This window comes from Melanerpes formicivorus, unplaced genomic scaffold, assembly GCF_026170545.1.
Source record: "Melanerpes formicivorus ecotype bairdi unplaced genomic scaffold, bMelFor1.0.p_v2 SCAF_25, whole genome shotgun sequence".
Classification (NCBI taxonomy): Eukaryota; Metazoa; Chordata; class Aves; order Piciformes; family Picidae; genus Melanerpes; species Melanerpes formicivorus.
Genome location: NW_027142377.1, coordinates 10013626 through 10031987, shown reverse-complemented (window position 1 = coordinate 10031987; position 18362 = coordinate 10013626). Strand labels below are relative to the sequence as shown.

Sequence of the window (18362 nt, the reverse complement as noted above, 5' to 3'; positions counted from 1 at the left end):
TGTGAAAACAGACCTTAGCAATAGCTAAGAAGTGAAGTTAAAGTGTCTCTTGATATTGCTATTAAAGCATGAACAAAAGGAAGACAGAAACTTGGCAGAAGGCTCCCATGGAGAAGAGGGACTAAGGGAACTTTCTTCCTGATCACATAGAACACTGAGGTGATTTCATATATTGTGGTGTTTATTGCAGTTTGGTTCCCACTGAACTGAGGTGGAAAGCAGTCAATGTATTAGTTGAGAATGAGAATATAGTTAGGGACCCTTGGTGTTGCTATTCTGTGTGTTTTCATAAGTGACAGCATGGCTGAAGAAACACATCTGCCACTATTATGATGGTGTTCATGTTCATTTAATCTCTCAGAAGGGGTGGTGAATGTTATGTGTAGCAATGAAGTGAAAGCTTAGTTCTCCTGTAGCTCATTTAAAAATTAAGAGAGGAAACGGTCAAGAATTATCCTCAAGTATTGAAAATAATGGAAGCCTTTTTGCCGAGGCCACCTCTTTATCTCTGACATGTGTTAATGTTATGTAAAATAAACTGTTCCTTTTTTTTTAATCTAACCTGACAAAAGATTTCAGCTGAGAGTCAAGAGTAGTGAAGCAGATGACGAGCCTTTGAGAGTAAGATATGGATATTTGGTGCCGAGAGGCACCTTTCCTTCTCTGCTGTTCAGTCTAGTTTATAGTGCATGTACAGCAATATGGGAGGGCCACTAAGCTCTCACTGAGAAGCTAACACAGAGCTGTGGAGAGATGGGCAAGACTGGACAGTGGAGGCAGATTTGGCTGCTTGCCAGATATGAACAACACAGCCCTTTTATAAAAATAAAGGTTAACTTTGCTGGTTATAGCTTTTAATAAGTCTTTTTTACAGTAGTGGTATAAAGATTTTGATGTGCATTGTTATAGCTTAATTTCCCATTAAGGGTACTCCATACTCCATTAATCTATAACAACGTTCTTGAGAAATTTTATGGTATTTCTGCAAAATATATTTGCAAGGGATGCATTCAGTGGAAGATAGTCACTAAATCAAAGCTGCTGAAAGCAGGCATTCACTGACCCTAAGCCCTAGGATGCAAATAGTCACTTCAGGTTCAGGACTTCTAAACTTCTTATTTCATACATCAGAGCTACCACTATCTACAATGTTTGCTCTGTTTTTCTGATTATTCTCTTTCCTGTTTTTGCCATCTTGTCTATTTCTTTGTAGACTTGTTCCTTCCCTTGGATTCCCTTTGCATTTTTATCTTGACCAGAGCAAATCCAGCAGTTTACAAATACTAATTCCTTCCAATCCTCCTGAAGAGAAAGGCTTTCTCTCTTGTCAGCAGCAACAGAAGCCATCTAGAGATGTTCTCTCAAGCATTGCTGTTGCAGCACAACAATTGGATTGTAAGTGTTGTGAGAAATTTTTGTTTGATTTTTGTTACTGGTGCTGGTTTCCTGTTGGGTATTACTGTTACCCCTTTGATAAGAGCAGAATGGAGGGGAACCAGGAGAGGAGAGGACATACTATTGGTCGTACAGCTAGTTTGTAGCCCTGTGGAGAGCAGTGCAATACCTTGTAAAATTAAGCAAGAGCTGAGGAGAGTGCTAGTGAGAGCTGTAAATTTTCTCATTTATTTTCCTGATCTCAGTCAGTAATTAACACCAGTCTTTATGTAAATCATTCTCTAGTCTTGCTGAAAGCACTCTATTAATGCACAGTTTTGACTGAAAATTTAAATACAGGATGGTCACACAATGGTTCATGCAGATTACACTGTAGCAGTGAAATCTGCTGTACACAGCACTCTCTACCTGCAGGCTTGTTTCTCATGGAAACTGATGGTTGTGCAAAATACTTACTTTTCTATACTTGCATGCATGTTTGTTAGTCTCTTACAATTAAAACACATTTACAATGTAGTGTTAGGTATCTATATTGTCGTGGAGCTTTGTAAGTAAGAGGTGAAAACTAGGAGTTCTGAAACCATTTTTTGTAGCTGGCTTTGCAGCAGGTGTTTTGTTGCTGTCTGACTTGTATTTATGCTTGTGTTGTTACAATAGGAGACACTCAGGATTGTACATACTGAGAAAATTGTAACCAGTGATAATTGTGCACTGCTCAGAATCTGGCACAGTATAGCCAGCACACAATTTTTTATTATTGCTAACAACCCTCCCCCCCGGCCCCTGCAGAGATCATTACTATTACACTTCACTGTTCTGCCACATAATGTATTGTTTGGGTGCTTGGGGTTTTTTTTGTATGTTTGGACTTGTGATTTGAGAGACATTGTCATGCTCTTTATCAATCCACCTTGTGAGAGTTCTAGGTAGGGCCTGAGACCCTGGCATATGAAATAAAACTAGTAAGTCAAGAAAACAGGTCTGAATGGGTTTGTTTGTTTTTTTTCAATTGGTGGGGGTTGTATTTCTAAGCAGTGTTACATGGTAGCAGGAATCACTTCAGGTGAACAATAGGGCACCTTTTGCCTCATAGAGGGGGCTCCCTTCAGCGGTCTTTGGCACCTCTACCCCACTGAAACTGGCTTAGTATCTTTTGAGTGGGCACTGTGTTAGCCTAGCAGATGGGCTGGAGCAGAATCTTGCCAGAAAACAGTTTGTGCATCAGGTTTTAAATATTAGAGGCCTGGACTCCCTCTGGAGAGTGCTGTAAGGGCAGACCATGCATGTCTTTTCTGCTTGGGGTTAAAGGATGTGTCATACCTGTTCCAGCTTAAAGCAATTAACTTTGAAAATCAGTGGTTTCTATTGCTGGGGAATACAAAACTTTGGCAGTAATGAATTAAAATTCCATAGAAGTATGTATAAGAAATGTAGTGAAATTTCCTACCAGAACTGAATATTCTTAACTTGCAGGCATTTGCAGTTATCTGCAGAACAGTTTAGCAGCTGAGCACAATTTTCTACTAAAACCAGTTTAGTTAGGCCTTGTGGAAGATGGTTTTAAAGCAGGGTACAGAGGGCTATGTACATATAATTTGTAGAGTAAAATTTTGCATTCATAAAATATCTCGAAGAATATAGAAAAACCATACTTATAAACACTGCTGAAAAGAGTTGTCCAGGAAGGGATGATGCATCATTAAAGGAGCAATGTGCAGGGAAGCAGGTCTTCCTTAGGCTACATTAAAAATGGACTATAAATAGCCTTCAAACACTGAATATTTTGGCTCTTGAGAATATTGGATAATGCAAAGGTTGGGGGTGGGGGGTGGTGCAGGGAGAGAGCAGCGAGTTTTGGTCAGCTTTCAATACTTGCTTTAATGCCCTCCATGTGTAGGAAATATTTGAAGTTGTGTGTTAAATAGCAGATGATACATTTTATTTGTGTACTTTTTGGTTTTAGTAACTACACTCCTGCAGAGTGGATCAATTTTATTCTTAGATGCTCTGAGCAATACTCCCCCTTTGTTTGTTAGCTATTTTATTTTACAGCTCTTGGCTGGACTTAAATAGGCTTAGAATTTTCCCATATTTTTTTTTAATAGGTAGCCTCTAACTTTGATATGTTTGAGATTAGCTTTTATTTTTACAAAGAACTAAGCTGAAAATAATACTACTCTTGATTAGTTACCCAGTGAAACGAAGCAAAAATAAAATACTTGCAATCCAAGAACTTCTGAAGTAATTTTATTTGTGTTTCCTAATCAAATATATCCTGAAAATACCCAGCAGTGGCAAAGACACCAGCTGTGGACAGGAGCAGGGGTTTTCCAAACTGCCAAATCAATGCTGTTTTCTTTTCCATTGTGTAAACTTTGTCAACAAAACTGGTTCTGTGAGAGCCATTGAAAATATTTCACTGTATTCCAAATGTGACTGCCACAAATTAACTGCTAAAACTACAACAAGCACATTTGAACTGGCAAATAGAATTGGCACGTTTCTTTGTCAGACTGCATGCAATTGTGCTGTGTGGTGGTAGGAAATCACAGTTCATCCAGAAACACCCTTTTGTTGCCATTTCTTATTAACATTTAGAAAGCTACATTAATTAAGGTTGTAGCACTCAGCAACTAAATGGATGAAATTCATGATTAAAGAGGATGATAAGGCTATAACTGCTCTGCCTGGGTGAAACCAGGGAATTCTGGACATGGGTTAATTTGAGGTAAGTTATTTGCTGTGTTGTGTAGGCACAACAGTTGGAAATCACGGCAAAGAGCGTGAATCTTGCTGCACAGCTTTATTTCACAGTGCATTTTAAATTCACATGCTTTTCATTGGCATGGTAGCTGCAGTTGTGGAATGGGGCGGGAGGAGGAAAGGCAAACGGAGCTGTGCCCTTTGCCGTTCGCAGATGTTTTGTGAGACTTGTATTGGCGTGAAATAGAAACAGCCATAGCCCACTACGTGCTTCATCTTGCACCAGTGTTCCCAGTTAAAAGTTATGCAGACAGTGGTTTTAATTGTGTGTATACATCAATGTACCTCCCCTAAAATTTAAGGAGATTGTGCATCTCAGTTGATAAAAGCAACGTACCCTGTAAACGGTGAACTTACTATGGTATTTTAAGATACAATTTGCAACCATAATCTCAGTATATGTGTGTGTATTTCTATGCCATCAGAGACCTCCTGCCTATCAACATTGCTCTCCTGCAGGGTCTCTGCTTACTGTCCTGCAGTCTAGCGTTTAGCTGATTGTAATATTATAAATAGCCATGTGCTACCACACAGAACGATGCTAGCACATGGCTAATTACAAGTATACAGTAATTAACTATGAGCTAAACTCGCAGGAGAGTATGTGGTGGTGGTCTATGAGGTATGTAATCAGACTGTTTGTTAAACCTTGGGAGCCTTTCCAGTCTGTTAAGTAACTATACATAGTAATGAGACCATTTTTTAAAAAAACATTTATGTTCATTTATGGGCAAAAAATAGTGTGGCTTATTTCTGAGCTGCAGCTGAGGTACCGATGCCTGATACATGAATGGTGAGGTAACATGATGGGACCAAATCTATGCATGCAGCTTCTACATCTCTGTATCAGATTGTCTGACCACTATCTGTCTGAGAGATCTAGCGTTGCCCATTGGGAATGTTATACCTTGTTTCATGTATGTGTGGTAAAAGCCAGTAGTACCATTTCCCCTTTGCAGATGTGAATGTTCTGTTGCTCATTTTGTGGAGCATCTGTTTCTGTATCTTCTTGAGCTTTGTCTGATTATTATTTTTTTTTCCTTCTTTCTTTCCCCTTCTTGCATTGTAATGACTGCTGGTTAGTTTTGCTAGGGTGTGACTGAAAACCATCCACACCAGCACAGTGTAAGAACCCCAGGGGTTAGGCCCTTTTTTGGGGCAACTTCCTGTTAATTGCTCTTCTTCATTAACCTGACAGTTGTTACTGTCTGTTTCAGATTACCATGAGTGAGGCCTCTCTTTATAAAATGTCAAGATATCTACAGGGAAGTTAGATCAGACTTTTTCAAATGCATCTAAATTTGATACTTCTCTATACTTATCAACTGGTGTGATAAGAACAAAGTTTGCCAAAATTGCCTTCCTGGTTGTATGATATTTTAAAAACTGTGTTCTGAATGTGACTGCTGCAAGTTTGAGTCTGTGGACACTTCATACCATCCAGAGCTGCTGTTTTAGGATATGTTAATTTCATCTTAATGCATTATTTGCACAGGAGTATTCACATAGGAAAGTGTCAAGCAGAAGGCAGTGAGGACCTTGTGGGTGTCAGGTGTGTGTGCTGTAAGATTTAACCCAGATACGGAGCAGAATTGAAGGAGAATGGCAGCTGAGGGAGTCTGTTCATTGCAAAAACATTATTGTGTCCTGACCATCAAAAAAAAAATGTAACTTGGATGGTTTGATTAGATCTAAGTTTATTTGATTTTTATTATGTGGATAAAAGCAGTATATTTTTGTGTGTGCTGGTAGTTGAAGTGTTTCACACCTGGACTGTTGCTGGTATTTGATCATTGTAAGAAGTTTGAAAGGGACACTTATTTCCTAGGAACTGTATTCTTTTTAGTGTTTTTCAGTGATGATTCTAACAGATGATTTAGTCTCATTAAATCTTAATCCCAGTGTAGCTCCATGTAGCTTCAGTAGTATCGAAGAGAACTGATAGTTCTCTCAGGGTCAGAAGAAAATAGAATTGCATTGTCTGTGCAGAGAGGTTCTGTCTCCTGGGCTGTAATTGGCACATGTGGTCAATTACTGTTTTGAAATCTCTACTTGCACTAAGAGGCACAATCCCTCTTCCCCTGTTAGGAAGGTGGTGGCGGTGCTATCCCTAACTTAGGCCAATGTCTAAATAAAGTCAGCATAAAAATCAAAGTTCTAGGCCAAATTAATTTGCAATAGAGGAATGCAGACAGTCCTGTCTAGAGGCATAATGTAGGTCATAACTTTTAAGTGTCTTTGTCATGGCAGTGGATTGATAGTAACCAAATAGGGAGGTGATCCAATTGACTGGAATGACTTAAACACAGTCTGTTATAATGAAATACTTCGTTCTGGTACAGGCCTGCAATGGGGACATCCTGCTTACTCCTGAATTAGCATCGAGGGACAGACTTCTCAGAATGTGGGCTAAAATTGCTTTTGTACTTGTTGATTAAAACTCTTGTGTTTGTTGTTTTCCATTTGTTTTTTTTTCTTTGAACTTTGCACAACTTTGACCTTTGAAAGCAGGAAGTTCAGGTCAAATGTTGAGTATCTTTTTCATGTATATTTTCTAATGACTGTATGCTGTGTTAGCTTGGTCTTTGTTTGCATTTATGTTTTGTTGTTTACAGCTTGATTCCCATCTCTGTCTCCTTTTGCAGCTTCCCCTCAAATTCATGTTCCTGTGGATGATGATGCAGTTCATGTAATTAAAGTGGTAATGTGTAGATCTCATTTCTAAACTGTTAACTAGCATGCATTTCTTTCTTTTCATTATCCTTATTTTCACTATCAGATCTGTATTGGATGCTTCTGGCTTTTGGCTTTCCTTTTTATTTTTTACTATATGCTTGACACTTCCATGATACACAGTATTTTCTTGACTTGATCCTTTCCTTGATTACTGCCCTCAACAATTTACTAAGGAACATCAGGCTGTGAACTTAGGCAGCCTGTATTGCTAAACAACTTTTATTTTTAGCCACTTATTTAAACTACATTTCAGATATCATAGTGTGTGGGAGGTGAGGGGTCAGAAAAAGGGGCTTAATTGTCTTGGAGTTTCTTATATACCTCTCTTGAAACTGTTGTCTTTTGAATGTATTTTCTGATACTAAGTTTACTTCTTAATAGGAATATCTTGAAAATGGCCCCTTGTTTTCTGAACTGAAATTTTACCAGAGGGCTGCAAAACAAGAGCACAGTAAGTAATGTCTTAATTCTGATTCAAGTAGCTTCAAGTGCAAGTTTGAGTTTAACTACTTATTATAACTACTGTTGCTCTAGAGTTTAATAGCAAACTCATTTAATAGATGCTAAACTAATTCTAGTTGTTGCTGTAATAGTTGTAGATTTCTACATGTTTCTTTGCTTGAATGTTATCCTTGTCCTTTCTGAGGTGTTCCAAATTTATTATGTGCACTCTTCAGGGTGCACAACAATGAATGGACTCCAGTGAGGCCAGCCTTGGAACAGAGGTGCTACGTGGACTAATTGGTGACTGTATTTATGCTAGTAACTATTCCCATGTGCAGAGATAAGAGTGTGTGTAATCATCACAGGATTTAGTAGTAATCAAAGCACTTGGTTCTGCAGACACTTAAGCATGGATGTGATTTATTCATGGGAACTGTCCTCAAGACTTTAGATGACTTAGATTGCTGGTAGACATAAGCACTTTAGATAGCTTGAAGCATTCTGTATTGACTAGAGCTTCTGAAAGAATTATTTCTTCAGCTATTGATAATTGCTCACCTGCCATCTAAGGGAGCAAAGTATCACATTGCTAGACAAAAATAATTCTTTTTTTGAACCATATGGAGAACTTCAGAGTAAAGTATGTTCTGAATTGTTTGCTACACAAACTGCCAAATAAGTCTTGTGTCGTTTCATTCAAAGTCCTGACTTGATAGCTAAAACAAAATCACCAGAAAAACCCCACATCAAACTGGAAATTCTCTAGCTGCCTTTAACCTAATGTTATCTTTTTTATTGTTGTTACAGTAAGAAAATGGATGAATCTCAAGAAAATAAAATGCCTAGGGATTCCAGTGTTTTGGGGATCAGGCTTGGCTGAATACAAGGGAAAAAGGTAATAAAACGAGTTGTAATTAAGCCTCAAAGTGACTGAAGATCCATTTTCAACAAAATGGAGAGGAATCCTTTCAATTTGACATAAACTTGCACTCTTGCCTTGAAGGATTTCTCCTTTTTTATATATTTCCTGGTAGCTATAGGTTCATGGTCATGGAGAGACTTGGGGAAGACCTTCAGAGAATCTTTGAAGATTGTGGAAGCAGATTTAAGAAGAAGACTGTTCTGCAACTTGGGGCACGAATGGTATGTACAAAGAGGGGGGAGATTGCTATGTCTTGAACTTGCTGAGTTCAACTAGAAAATTATCCTCCTTATGTAGTTCCTTTAGGTAGCTCTTGAGTTTAGAATTAAATGTGTAAATGTTATGTGTTTTCTTACAGTAGAAAATCAAGACCCCTTACCAACCTGGAAGTTGGTGGACTCAAACTAGTTTTTTATTTTAATATATTAAAGCATAGGCCATCCACTTCAAAGTGCATGTCTAGGCTGAGATGTGTAAGCTTATTCTCATGTGCTTTAACTTGTATTGATTTTATTTTCTTCCCTGTGTCTGTAGGGTATTGTATTAGACATCCATATCTGTCAAAGTTCACAATTGCATGCTGGAATGCAAAATGTTGAGGTTGTTTGCTGAACACACTGATTGTAGAGGCCAGCATTAGGCCAGTAAGCAAATATCACTTTTGTTTTCAAATGTGTGCAGGCTGGTGCATACTAACAGATGATTATATAGGCACTTCTTTGTGATATCATTTGTGCTGTGACAAATTGTACTCTGAGCAAGTTTGCTGATGATACAGCTCTAGGAGGAGTGGCTGACACACTGTCAGGCTGTTATGCTATTCAATGAGATCTAGACAGGCTGGAGAGTTGGGCAGAGAGGAACCTACCACAGTTCAAAAAGGGCAAATGTAGAACACTACACCTGGGAAGGAATAACCTCATGTCCCATCAGAGATTGGGGTTTGACCTACCACAAAGTAGCTACATGAGGAATGATCTGGGAGTCCTGATGGGCAACAAGCTGTGAGATAGCACTGTGCTCCTGTGGGAAAGAAGGTCAGTGGTGTCTTTGAAGTACATTAAAAAGAGTGTGGCCAGCAGATTGAGGGAGGCTCAACTCTACTGTGGCCACATTTGGAGAATTGTTCTGGGCTCCCCAGATCAAGAGAAACAAGGAACTGCTGGAGTCCAACAGAGGGTTACGAAGGTGATGAGGGGACTGAAGCATCTCTTTTAAGAGGAATGTGTGAGAGACCTGGGGCTGTTTAGCCCAAAGAAGAGAAGACTGAGAGGGGATCTCACCAACTGTGGTAGTTTTATGTTCAGGGGGAATTTTTCAACCCACCACACCAATCTTTATCAGTATCTGATGGGTGGGTGTCAAGAAGATGGGGCCAGATTCTTTTCAGTGGTGCAACAGGGACAAGGGGCAGTGGGCACAAACTGGAAATGCAGAAGGTTCTGCCTAAACATATGGAAAAACTTCTTTTTTGGGGTGGTGTTAGTGCACTGGAACAGGCTTTAACAGGCTCTAGAGAGGTTGTGGGGTTTTGTCTAGAGACCTTCAAAATCTGCTTGGATGTGTTCCTGTGCCACCTGCTCTGGATGACCCTGCTTTTAGCAAGAAGATTGGATTAAATAATCCCAAGTGATCCCTTCCAACTCCTACCATGCTGGGATTCTGTGAGGCTGCTATTACTGTGTGGAGGAGCTCTTGAGTACAAAGGAAAAGTTTTTGCAAGAAGAATGTCTTAGTACTAGAATGCACTTCCCAGAGGCTGCAAATGCCCATCCTTATGGACATTTAAAACTTGATTATTCTCTTTCCAAATCCAATCTAATTTACATTAGTGCATCTTGAAGCAGAAGGTTTAGACTGGACAACTCTGAAGTTTCATTTTAAACTAAACAATAATTAAAAAGTGAAGGGCTTTTGTAGTCTCATAACTGACAAACTTGTAGCACTCTTGTTACTCTCCAAAAGCCAGGGTTAGAATGTCCTTTGTATTTTCCACATGCAAATATGTTCTTTTTAATAATAATTAGAGCTATTGTACCTGAGTAAGGAGCTGAAGCAGGATGCTGATGATGCAGGGGGTTGGTGATGTGAAATGCAGGTCATATAATAACTGCCAGGATGAAATATATTACAAACCTTCAGGGCTGATTAAATATATGGTTTTTAAGAGCTTGATGGTCTTGATATTTCCTCCATTGTCTATAAAGTACTAGTTTCATTCTTGATTTGCAACCTTTGAAGTTGGTACTCGTAGGTAGTTACACAGGGATACCCCATGGCAAAGTGCGTCTTGCTTGTGATTTGTCATTAGCCGTGTGCCCGATGAGAGCAGACCCTCTGGATGGGAGTGGGTAGTCCTTGTGCTCTATCTCAAAACAAATTTCTCAGCTCAGTCTGTGTAGCCCTCAATTTCACTGTATAAGTGAGAAATATTTGGTGGTAGGTCTGGGGTTCAGTGGAGATGATGATGATGTTTTCTGTTCTAAATCCTCTCCTAGTTGGATACTTTGGAATATATACATGAAAATGAGTATGTTCATGGTGACATTAAAGCAGCAAACCTACTTCTGGGCTACACCAATCCACATGAGGTAAGCATGCTTATTTATCTACTATTACTTTAATGCATTTATAACAGTTTAGTAGTTTTACCTATATTCTGCAGTAGCAATTCCTGTTTTAGAAGGCATTCATGCATGAACACTCATATCATGACAGCTCCAAGAGTGGCTCCATAGGACTAAAAGTTTGAAAAAGAATCAACAAAACTGCTTTGTTCCCTCTGTTTTCTGCTGGCTGTGGTACTCTTGCGGATGGGTAAGCTAATCAAGAAGGCATGTGTGAGGACCTAATTGCTCTTCTAGGTTATGCCAGTGTGGTGGTTTTTGGCTATGCCTTTAAAATTTAGCTGCAGATTTTGAGCAGAAAAGTAGAAAAATATAAATAAATCACTGTTGGGTGTAAAAAGGAAAACAAAAGATTATTCTAAACAAATTCAATGGGTAAATGTTTGGCATAAGAGGAGTTGTACCATAACAATTCTTTCCCATTCCTTCCTCTTCTGATCTCAGCTGTTTTGCTTCACTTAGGAGAGAGATAAGGTGCTTCTGGCTGCCCTGGGATAAGTCTAACCCACTGCTTTCTCTCTCAACTCCTCTCTCTCTTGTGACAGGAGGGATTGGGGTGGGGGGCAGTGGAACATCTCTCCCTGGTCTTTTTGACCAGGGGGGTTTTGTGTTGTTTGCTAATTGTAAGTATCTGTATAATATTGTAAATACTGTCTATTTTGTAGACATTCATTGCATGCCATTGTGGAGTGTAGTGTTTGCTTGTAAATACAGCTTCATTTGCTTCTAACTGAATTGGTCTGGCAAAGTTAATACTGGGGGGAAATTTCAACCCACCACAGCCAGTTGCAGTGTATTAGTAGAAAGATGTAGCCTATTGGATTTTCCTTCCTGAGAGTTCTGCCTTTCTAATATTGTCATGAATTGTGTTTCCATATTGCTAATTCTTGTGTCCTACTCGTTGTATGGGATGTAACAGGTAAGGGGGACTTAACTTGCTGCTCTCTAACACTGAAGCTTCAAGCTAGCTTTGGAATGGAAGTGTTTTGGTGAGATGTTTTGAAACAAATCTTTTGATCTTGTCTTACTCCACATGCTCTTAAAATTGCCTTTTTGCCCCTTCAGTTAGTAAAATGGGATCAGGCTTCTTTTCTTGGGGAAAAAATTCATTTAGGAAAAATGACTTCAGTATAATTAGCTATAAGAAACACTTAGTCTTTTCTTTCAATTTTCTGCTGCAGTGGCAAAGAAACAGGCTTTACAAAACAGCTCAGTGCCACAGGAGGTTGAATCACTGCTTTTTTTACAAGTTTAATGCTAAATAGTTAAGTCAAACTTAACTTTTCAGCTTTCTAAAACACAGGGAGCTTGAAAACTAGCATGGATGTTTAAAACAACCATGTTTTTAAGCAGTGGTAGCAGGTAGTACATAATCTCAGTTTATAGTGTTTACCAGCCTTCTGAATGCAGAGGAGGTGGCTATTTAGAGGCAAAACAATCTGCTACCCAAACCCATTAACATAACTCAAATGACTTCTTTTGTCTTGGCTATTGTGTATTTTTATGACAACAAGACATGCTGCTGGTTTTCACACTGGAATACTTTTGGAAGTGTCCATTTACAGTAATCATAAAATTTTAAGATGTGTAGCTGACTTTGATCAGCTGCTTTTGAATTAGCTGTATTGTTAGGTGATTTTCTGGTTTATGTTGTCTGCATGAAGATCATGCTATACTAGTATTTGAACAGTAAATTCGTTGGCAGACTAAACTTAGGTGCTGTTGAGTTACGGGTCAGGTTTTAGGTGGAAGCATAACTTAAGTCATATGGGTATTCCAGTTTAACTCCTTGCTTAACATGTGCAAAGTGCATGTTAGTGCTGAAAGGTTTTGTGTAGAATATTAGTCAGTAAAATTTCTTTTTCCACTGATGCTAGTCTACAAAACATTTTTAAAAACCCTATTCTAATTCAGAGAGTTAAATTAGGAGAGAATTGCAAAGCCTTATTTGCATTTGTAAGGTATTAGTTAAACTTTCATTTCTGTCTGCTTGAGAAAACTTAGAACAATTCAGATATTATTCAGATAACTTTCAAGTCATGGGCTCTAGAACTTCTGTAAGTGGCCACAGGTCTGCTAATTGCCCTGAAGCCATGATATCTATACCATAACCCATCTGCAGCCATGTAGACCATGGTTGTTTCTAAATGTATTCTAAGGTAATGTGTACTGTATTAAGCTTACACAGCAGGGCAGATTGCTTAATGGGGCTGTTTCTAGTCAAATAAATTACTTTCCAGACATAGCTTACACAGTAGCTTGAAACATGTATGCTCTGTGTCTTGTGGGGCATGAAAAGAAGAAATAATCTCACACTACATATGCCACTAATTGAATATCTTTCCTCTGGAGTTTTTGATTCTGTGCTTGCTGCCTCCATCCTTGTTCTTTACTTGTGTTAGAAGCAGTACTGGATGATGCTAATACCTAAAACAGTGTGAGAGTATCTGTACATGTGTACTAGCACAGATGATCTTGCATTTGTCATGTCTTGGCTATTTGCACATGCTGTTGATTTGCACGTAACTTTATCATGAAAGCTGCTTCTTAATACTCCAGACGTGTCCAGTTCCAGTGTAAGACTTCATGGTGTTGTGACAGCTTTTTCTACAAATGAAGCTGTCTTTATGAACATGCTGGGAAGCTTTGTGGAACATCACCATTGATTAAATATGACAAAAATATGGACTATTCTATCTTGCATCCTCTAAACTGTCGTTGGAGAAAACTCTATTTTAATTTATCAATGTGTTCAAATCTTAAACACTACAGATAAGACCTCAGATACTGTCATTGCTGCCCAATGCCTGTGAAATGTTTTGTCCCACTTTCTGCTAGAATGTTCGGTAGCTAGACAGCTGTGATCTTATTTTATTAAAAACAGGAGAATTGGGTGGTAAAGTGGGCAACCTAATCTCATAGGAATGAGAGCATCTAGCCAGTGGCAAACTCGGGAATACAAGTTGAGAGACCCGTAGCTCCAGTGGGAGTTGGCGTAATAAAGCTGTCTGACCTAACAATATCTGTGGTGAGTTTTTGTTCAGAATTTTGTCAGTGGGTTCTTGCTCTTTAGGGTCCAGGATTTTAAAATGGAAGTGTTCTTTAATTCTAGAAATTAATTTTTAAAAGAAAACCATAACTAGTATCTTAAAATGATATATTAAAAATGTATCTCCATATTTTGTTTTAGGGGAGAGAGAGAAATCCCTTTTCAGAACAGCACATGTACTCTTATATTCAACTTCAATTTTTTTTGGTCATTTAGTGGCTGTTCATATGTACTCTTCTGTGTGAGTTTGTGCCTGACTTCCTGCAGTTCTAAAAAAGGATCATTTTTCTATGCTAGAATTTCTGCTGCTACTCTCTCTCCTATGTAAATTAACTTGGTAGATTTACACCACTGCAAATAAATGCCATAGTCCCCTTTTTGAAAGAATGTCTGGAATCCATACTGCTGTCCCCTGCCTTCTGTGGCAAGGCAGAGAAACAAATAAAGGTCCTGTCCCTGTGTGACCTCCAAATGATGTTTAGAAATGGTTAGAAGATCAGAATCAACTGATTTCTGAACAGCTTGCTGCAGATGTGTTCAATGGAAAGGAGCAAGGCCATTCAGTGAGTTACAAGTCAAGTGATCAATTCTCCAATCAATATGTTTCTGAACTTGGATGCAGCTCAGTGATTGACAGAAGTGATGTACTGGGGCAAGTACACAGCCCATGAGTCTCAGAGAGGCCTGAAAGAAAAACTGAAGTGATCAGACCTATAAATTACACAAGTGAAGCACTGTCTCAGTATTGTGGTGATTTAAACCTAGTTTGGTGCATAGCAGCAGCTGTTTGTATGATGAAGCAGACTAAGCATTATTGATGAAGACTCTAAAAGAGAAACTCAAATCCAATAAACTCGTTTAAATTGTGATACTATTAAAAGGGACAAGTGATCAGCAGGAAAGATCTTAAAATTGGAGTTCTTGATAAATGAAATAAGTTTTGGAAGAATGCCTCTTAAAAACTGTTACCTTGTATTCTCTTCCTTGGCCCCCACCGCCCTCGGAATATATGGGCAGACAGGCTGCAGTGTGGCAGACTCAAGTCTGCACCAGAGTTTGCCTATTTGGATTTTTCAACTGTAAACTTTAATTGTATTTGCACCTCCATTCTGATTTTGATTTGAAGCATTTCTTAGGCATGGTAGGTAGAGAATAGAACTCTCAGACTTATCACATACAGAGCTAACCTAACCTGCTCTCTTCTAGGAAGGATACAGTCTGCAGAAATTCCACCTAGAAACACTTGAGTTTTAACTCAGGGAAGTTGGCTAAACCCTTGATCTGATATGTAGCTTTACAGTCAGGTGGCCTTAATTTTCTTCATCAGTCCTACTTACTGCTACATTTGAATAGAACTGCTTACACTTTTTGTTGTGTTTGATTTCTTGTTGGTGGCTTTCTTTTGGTGTAGTAATGGCCCAAATACCTTGGTGTTCAGATGATTCCAGCATCACGACTTGCTGCTTGACAAGTCATGGGAGGTTTATTTGCCTCTCTCCATGGCTTAGCCTTTCTTCCTTCTTTGGCTTCTCTTTTGTGAAAGATGCTATTTCTGTACCTAAGACTTCCTGTCCCCAGTGGATCTGTCTACCTTTAGCCTTTTTGTAGTGTAGCATCCAGCTGAAGTTGACAGCACTAGGGTCATTAGCAACCAATCTGCCTCTTATTAGTAGGTATGTAGTTAATTATTTACAGGGCATTACATAAGCCTAGTGATGAAACCACTGGGAAAAAAAAATACCCACCCAGAAAGTCACTGTATTGTTACTGTTTGGTTGATAAATCACCTGCTATATATACTTAAAGGCAGAGTCCAACACCTTTGGCTTATGGCTTCCTGGCTCAGTGCAGTTATATATCATGATGTGTACAAGTTGTAAGAATTCTGTATATTTAATACACTTCAGTTGTAAAGCACTATGAAGGAGTCATGCACAAATGGGACAAGAGGGCTGCCAAATCCATGGCTTGTTGCTTGTGCATGTAGATAAATATTTGTGCCTGCGTGGCTGTTTGCTTGAGTAAGGTGGGCATATTCACATTTGCATGAAATTCAGTGCAAAGACTTTAGAAATCTGGCTTCTAATCTGTAACAAAATATATTCATAACAGACCATGCTAAGCACTGTTGAGTCTAGTGCAGACTCAGAAGAGAAAGGAAAAAAAGCACACAGGTGAAAAATATTGTGGTGAAAAACATACTAAAAGACTTATTTTGCTTAATATTCTTTAATATTCACCACCTTTTTGCTTTCCCTATACCCTTTAGAAAACCTGTAACAGCCTATAAATGTATGTACCCATAGCCCTCATGTTCTGAGCAAATTGGATAATGTGACACAGCGTGCCCTGCCAAAAGTAGACAAGTAGAACTAATATAAATAAAGGACTGTATATCTATTTAATGATAAATGGGTTGTAATGAGAATTGATGAAATGTTATTAATGGCAATTTAAAATAACATAGTCATTCTGATAATGGCTGTGGCAGGGTTGTAACAGTGCATTGGTAGTTTTGTGCAGCTTGAAGGGGATTGATTTTTGGTGGTGGCCTTCGACTCAAGAGGCTACTATCAGTGGCATGTTTGTGGAAAAATTGTGATGTGAGAGTTGTGAAAGTGATCCATGGCTTTTGGGCTTCCTGATCTTGCCACCAACAGTGAAGGCGAGATAACCTAAAGCTGCTTCTCACTTTCAGAGGAGATTTTCAGTATAAATGTAAAACTACTCTGCTAATCCTACTACTAAAAGTAAATTAAAGTCCGTTTCTTAAAAATGGATTACGAGTGCATAGGTACTGTGATTTATCTGCAGGATAACTGGTAACTTCTTTACAGAGTTCAAGTTTGACAAGCAAATGTTTGTGGCTATCTTCTAGATTCCCTGTTTTTACAATAGTTTGAAACACCACCAAGGCTGGGCTGCCATATGGGAGTGTCTGTCACACAAGCAAGCACTCCCAGCCCAGTCTGAACCAGAGAACTGGCAGAGATGCTCAGCTTGTATTATTTTTTCTAAAAAATCTTGCTTTAATATAAGGCATAGTCTGAATATTTAAAGACTGAAATCTGCTCTGTATTTCATCATGTTGCATCTGGTCAACTACACATGCTACAAACTTACAGTTAAGCAAAATCTAGAATGTACCCCTTAGCCTGGGAATAATACCCCACTTAGCCTACTCTGGCTTTCCCAGCCCATGAAGGATTCAGAAGACTCATAACAGCTCAGATTGTGGTAGTCTGCATTAGGTCTCTCACACTGACTGTGGGCTCAATTAGGACAGGTACCAGAGAATCAGGAATATGCTGGAGAACACATGCAGGTGAGAATCAAACTGGTCAACCCAACAGAGTTTATGCCTTGACCAATTTTCTAAAGGTGCCTATGGCCTTTAATCTTGTATCACAGTTTGTATGGTCTGTCAGGTGTAAAACATCATGGGAAGTCTTAAAAGCCATCTCCCTGCAGGAAGTGAGTGCTGCTTCCCCCCTTGCATGCTTCAAGTGAGCACACGTCCTGCAGCAGAAACAGTAAAACCAAGAGAGCAGCCATCCCACTATTTGAAGCTGCCTGGAGCACAAACAAGAATCAGTAGTTCTACAGAATGTACCACAAAATAATGTGTTAAAGTTTTCTTGAGGGTTTCTGTGTGTTTGTTTTCCCTCTACCAGGAGTGACATAATGAAATTACAAGTGAGCGCCAGAAGAATTTAGTTTAGACTTTTATAGGATAAACTATTTTGTAGCACAAGAGGAAACAAAACCAAGGCTTGAATAAGAAAAAGCTTTTCTTTTATAATAATTATATGATTAGTAGATGATGTAGCTTTTACCCCAGAGATCAGTTCCATTGGTTATATAATGGTAGTCTGTAGCATTTTTTTCTTTCTAAGTGAAAGTACTATACTTGGGTATTTATTTAAAAGAACCCCAGTTGCCTAATGTGAGAATGGGTCAATGTAAGGGTTAAAGGTTAGGTGTGAGTGTGAAAATGAAAGTGAGAAAATAACCTATGGGATATGGTGGGGTGGACGGACTGTGATTAAATTCCAGCTGCTTTCAACAAGTTACTGCTTGTCAGCTGTGCTGCAGTAATTGACCATGTGCATGTATTAAGTCCACCCCTGTTGGAAGGCAGAACGTGTTAATCTGGACTTCATAGAATGGGCTGGTGCCCTTGATCTAAATTAGGTGAGTGGTAGAATTGACATAGTTGCAGTACTGCCTGCACAATGCCTATAGAGAAATAGAGGCATAGGAGACAGATGGTGTGTTAGGGTTTGTCTTGACAGGCAGCAGAAGAACAGAAAGTAAAATTCATCTTTCCTCAGCTGTTCTGTTTTCAGCTTCAGATACTGTAAAAGTGAGCAAGACTGACTTTAAAATCAGTTAATGCTTTCACAATTAAGTCCAAGAATCCACA

General features: G+C 38.9%; 1 protein-coding gene across 8 annotated transcripts in view; it reads left to right on the top strand.

The window, feature by feature from the left end:
• The window catches only part of VRK2 (VRK serine/threonine kinase 2), a 42930-nt gene that overhangs the window by 3052 nt on the left and 21516 nt on the right, over positions 1-18362 (top strand). For 7 of the 8 annotated variants that reach the window (XM_068153264.1, XM_068153263.1, XM_068153261.1 and 4 more), the window contains 5 exons: positions 6804-6859; positions 7276-7345; positions 8146-8233; positions 8373-8481; positions 10759-10851. In XM_068153264.1, the coding sequence (XP_068009365.1) occupies positions 6804-6859; positions 7276-7345; positions 8146-8233; positions 8373-8481; positions 10759-10851 (416 nt within the window). Of the gene's footprint in view, positions 1-1213; positions 1396-6803; positions 6860-7275; positions 7346-8145; positions 8234-8372; positions 8482-10758; positions 10852-18362 lie in introns of all 8 variants that reach the window. The other variant, XM_068153266.1, reaches the window with a different exon arrangement.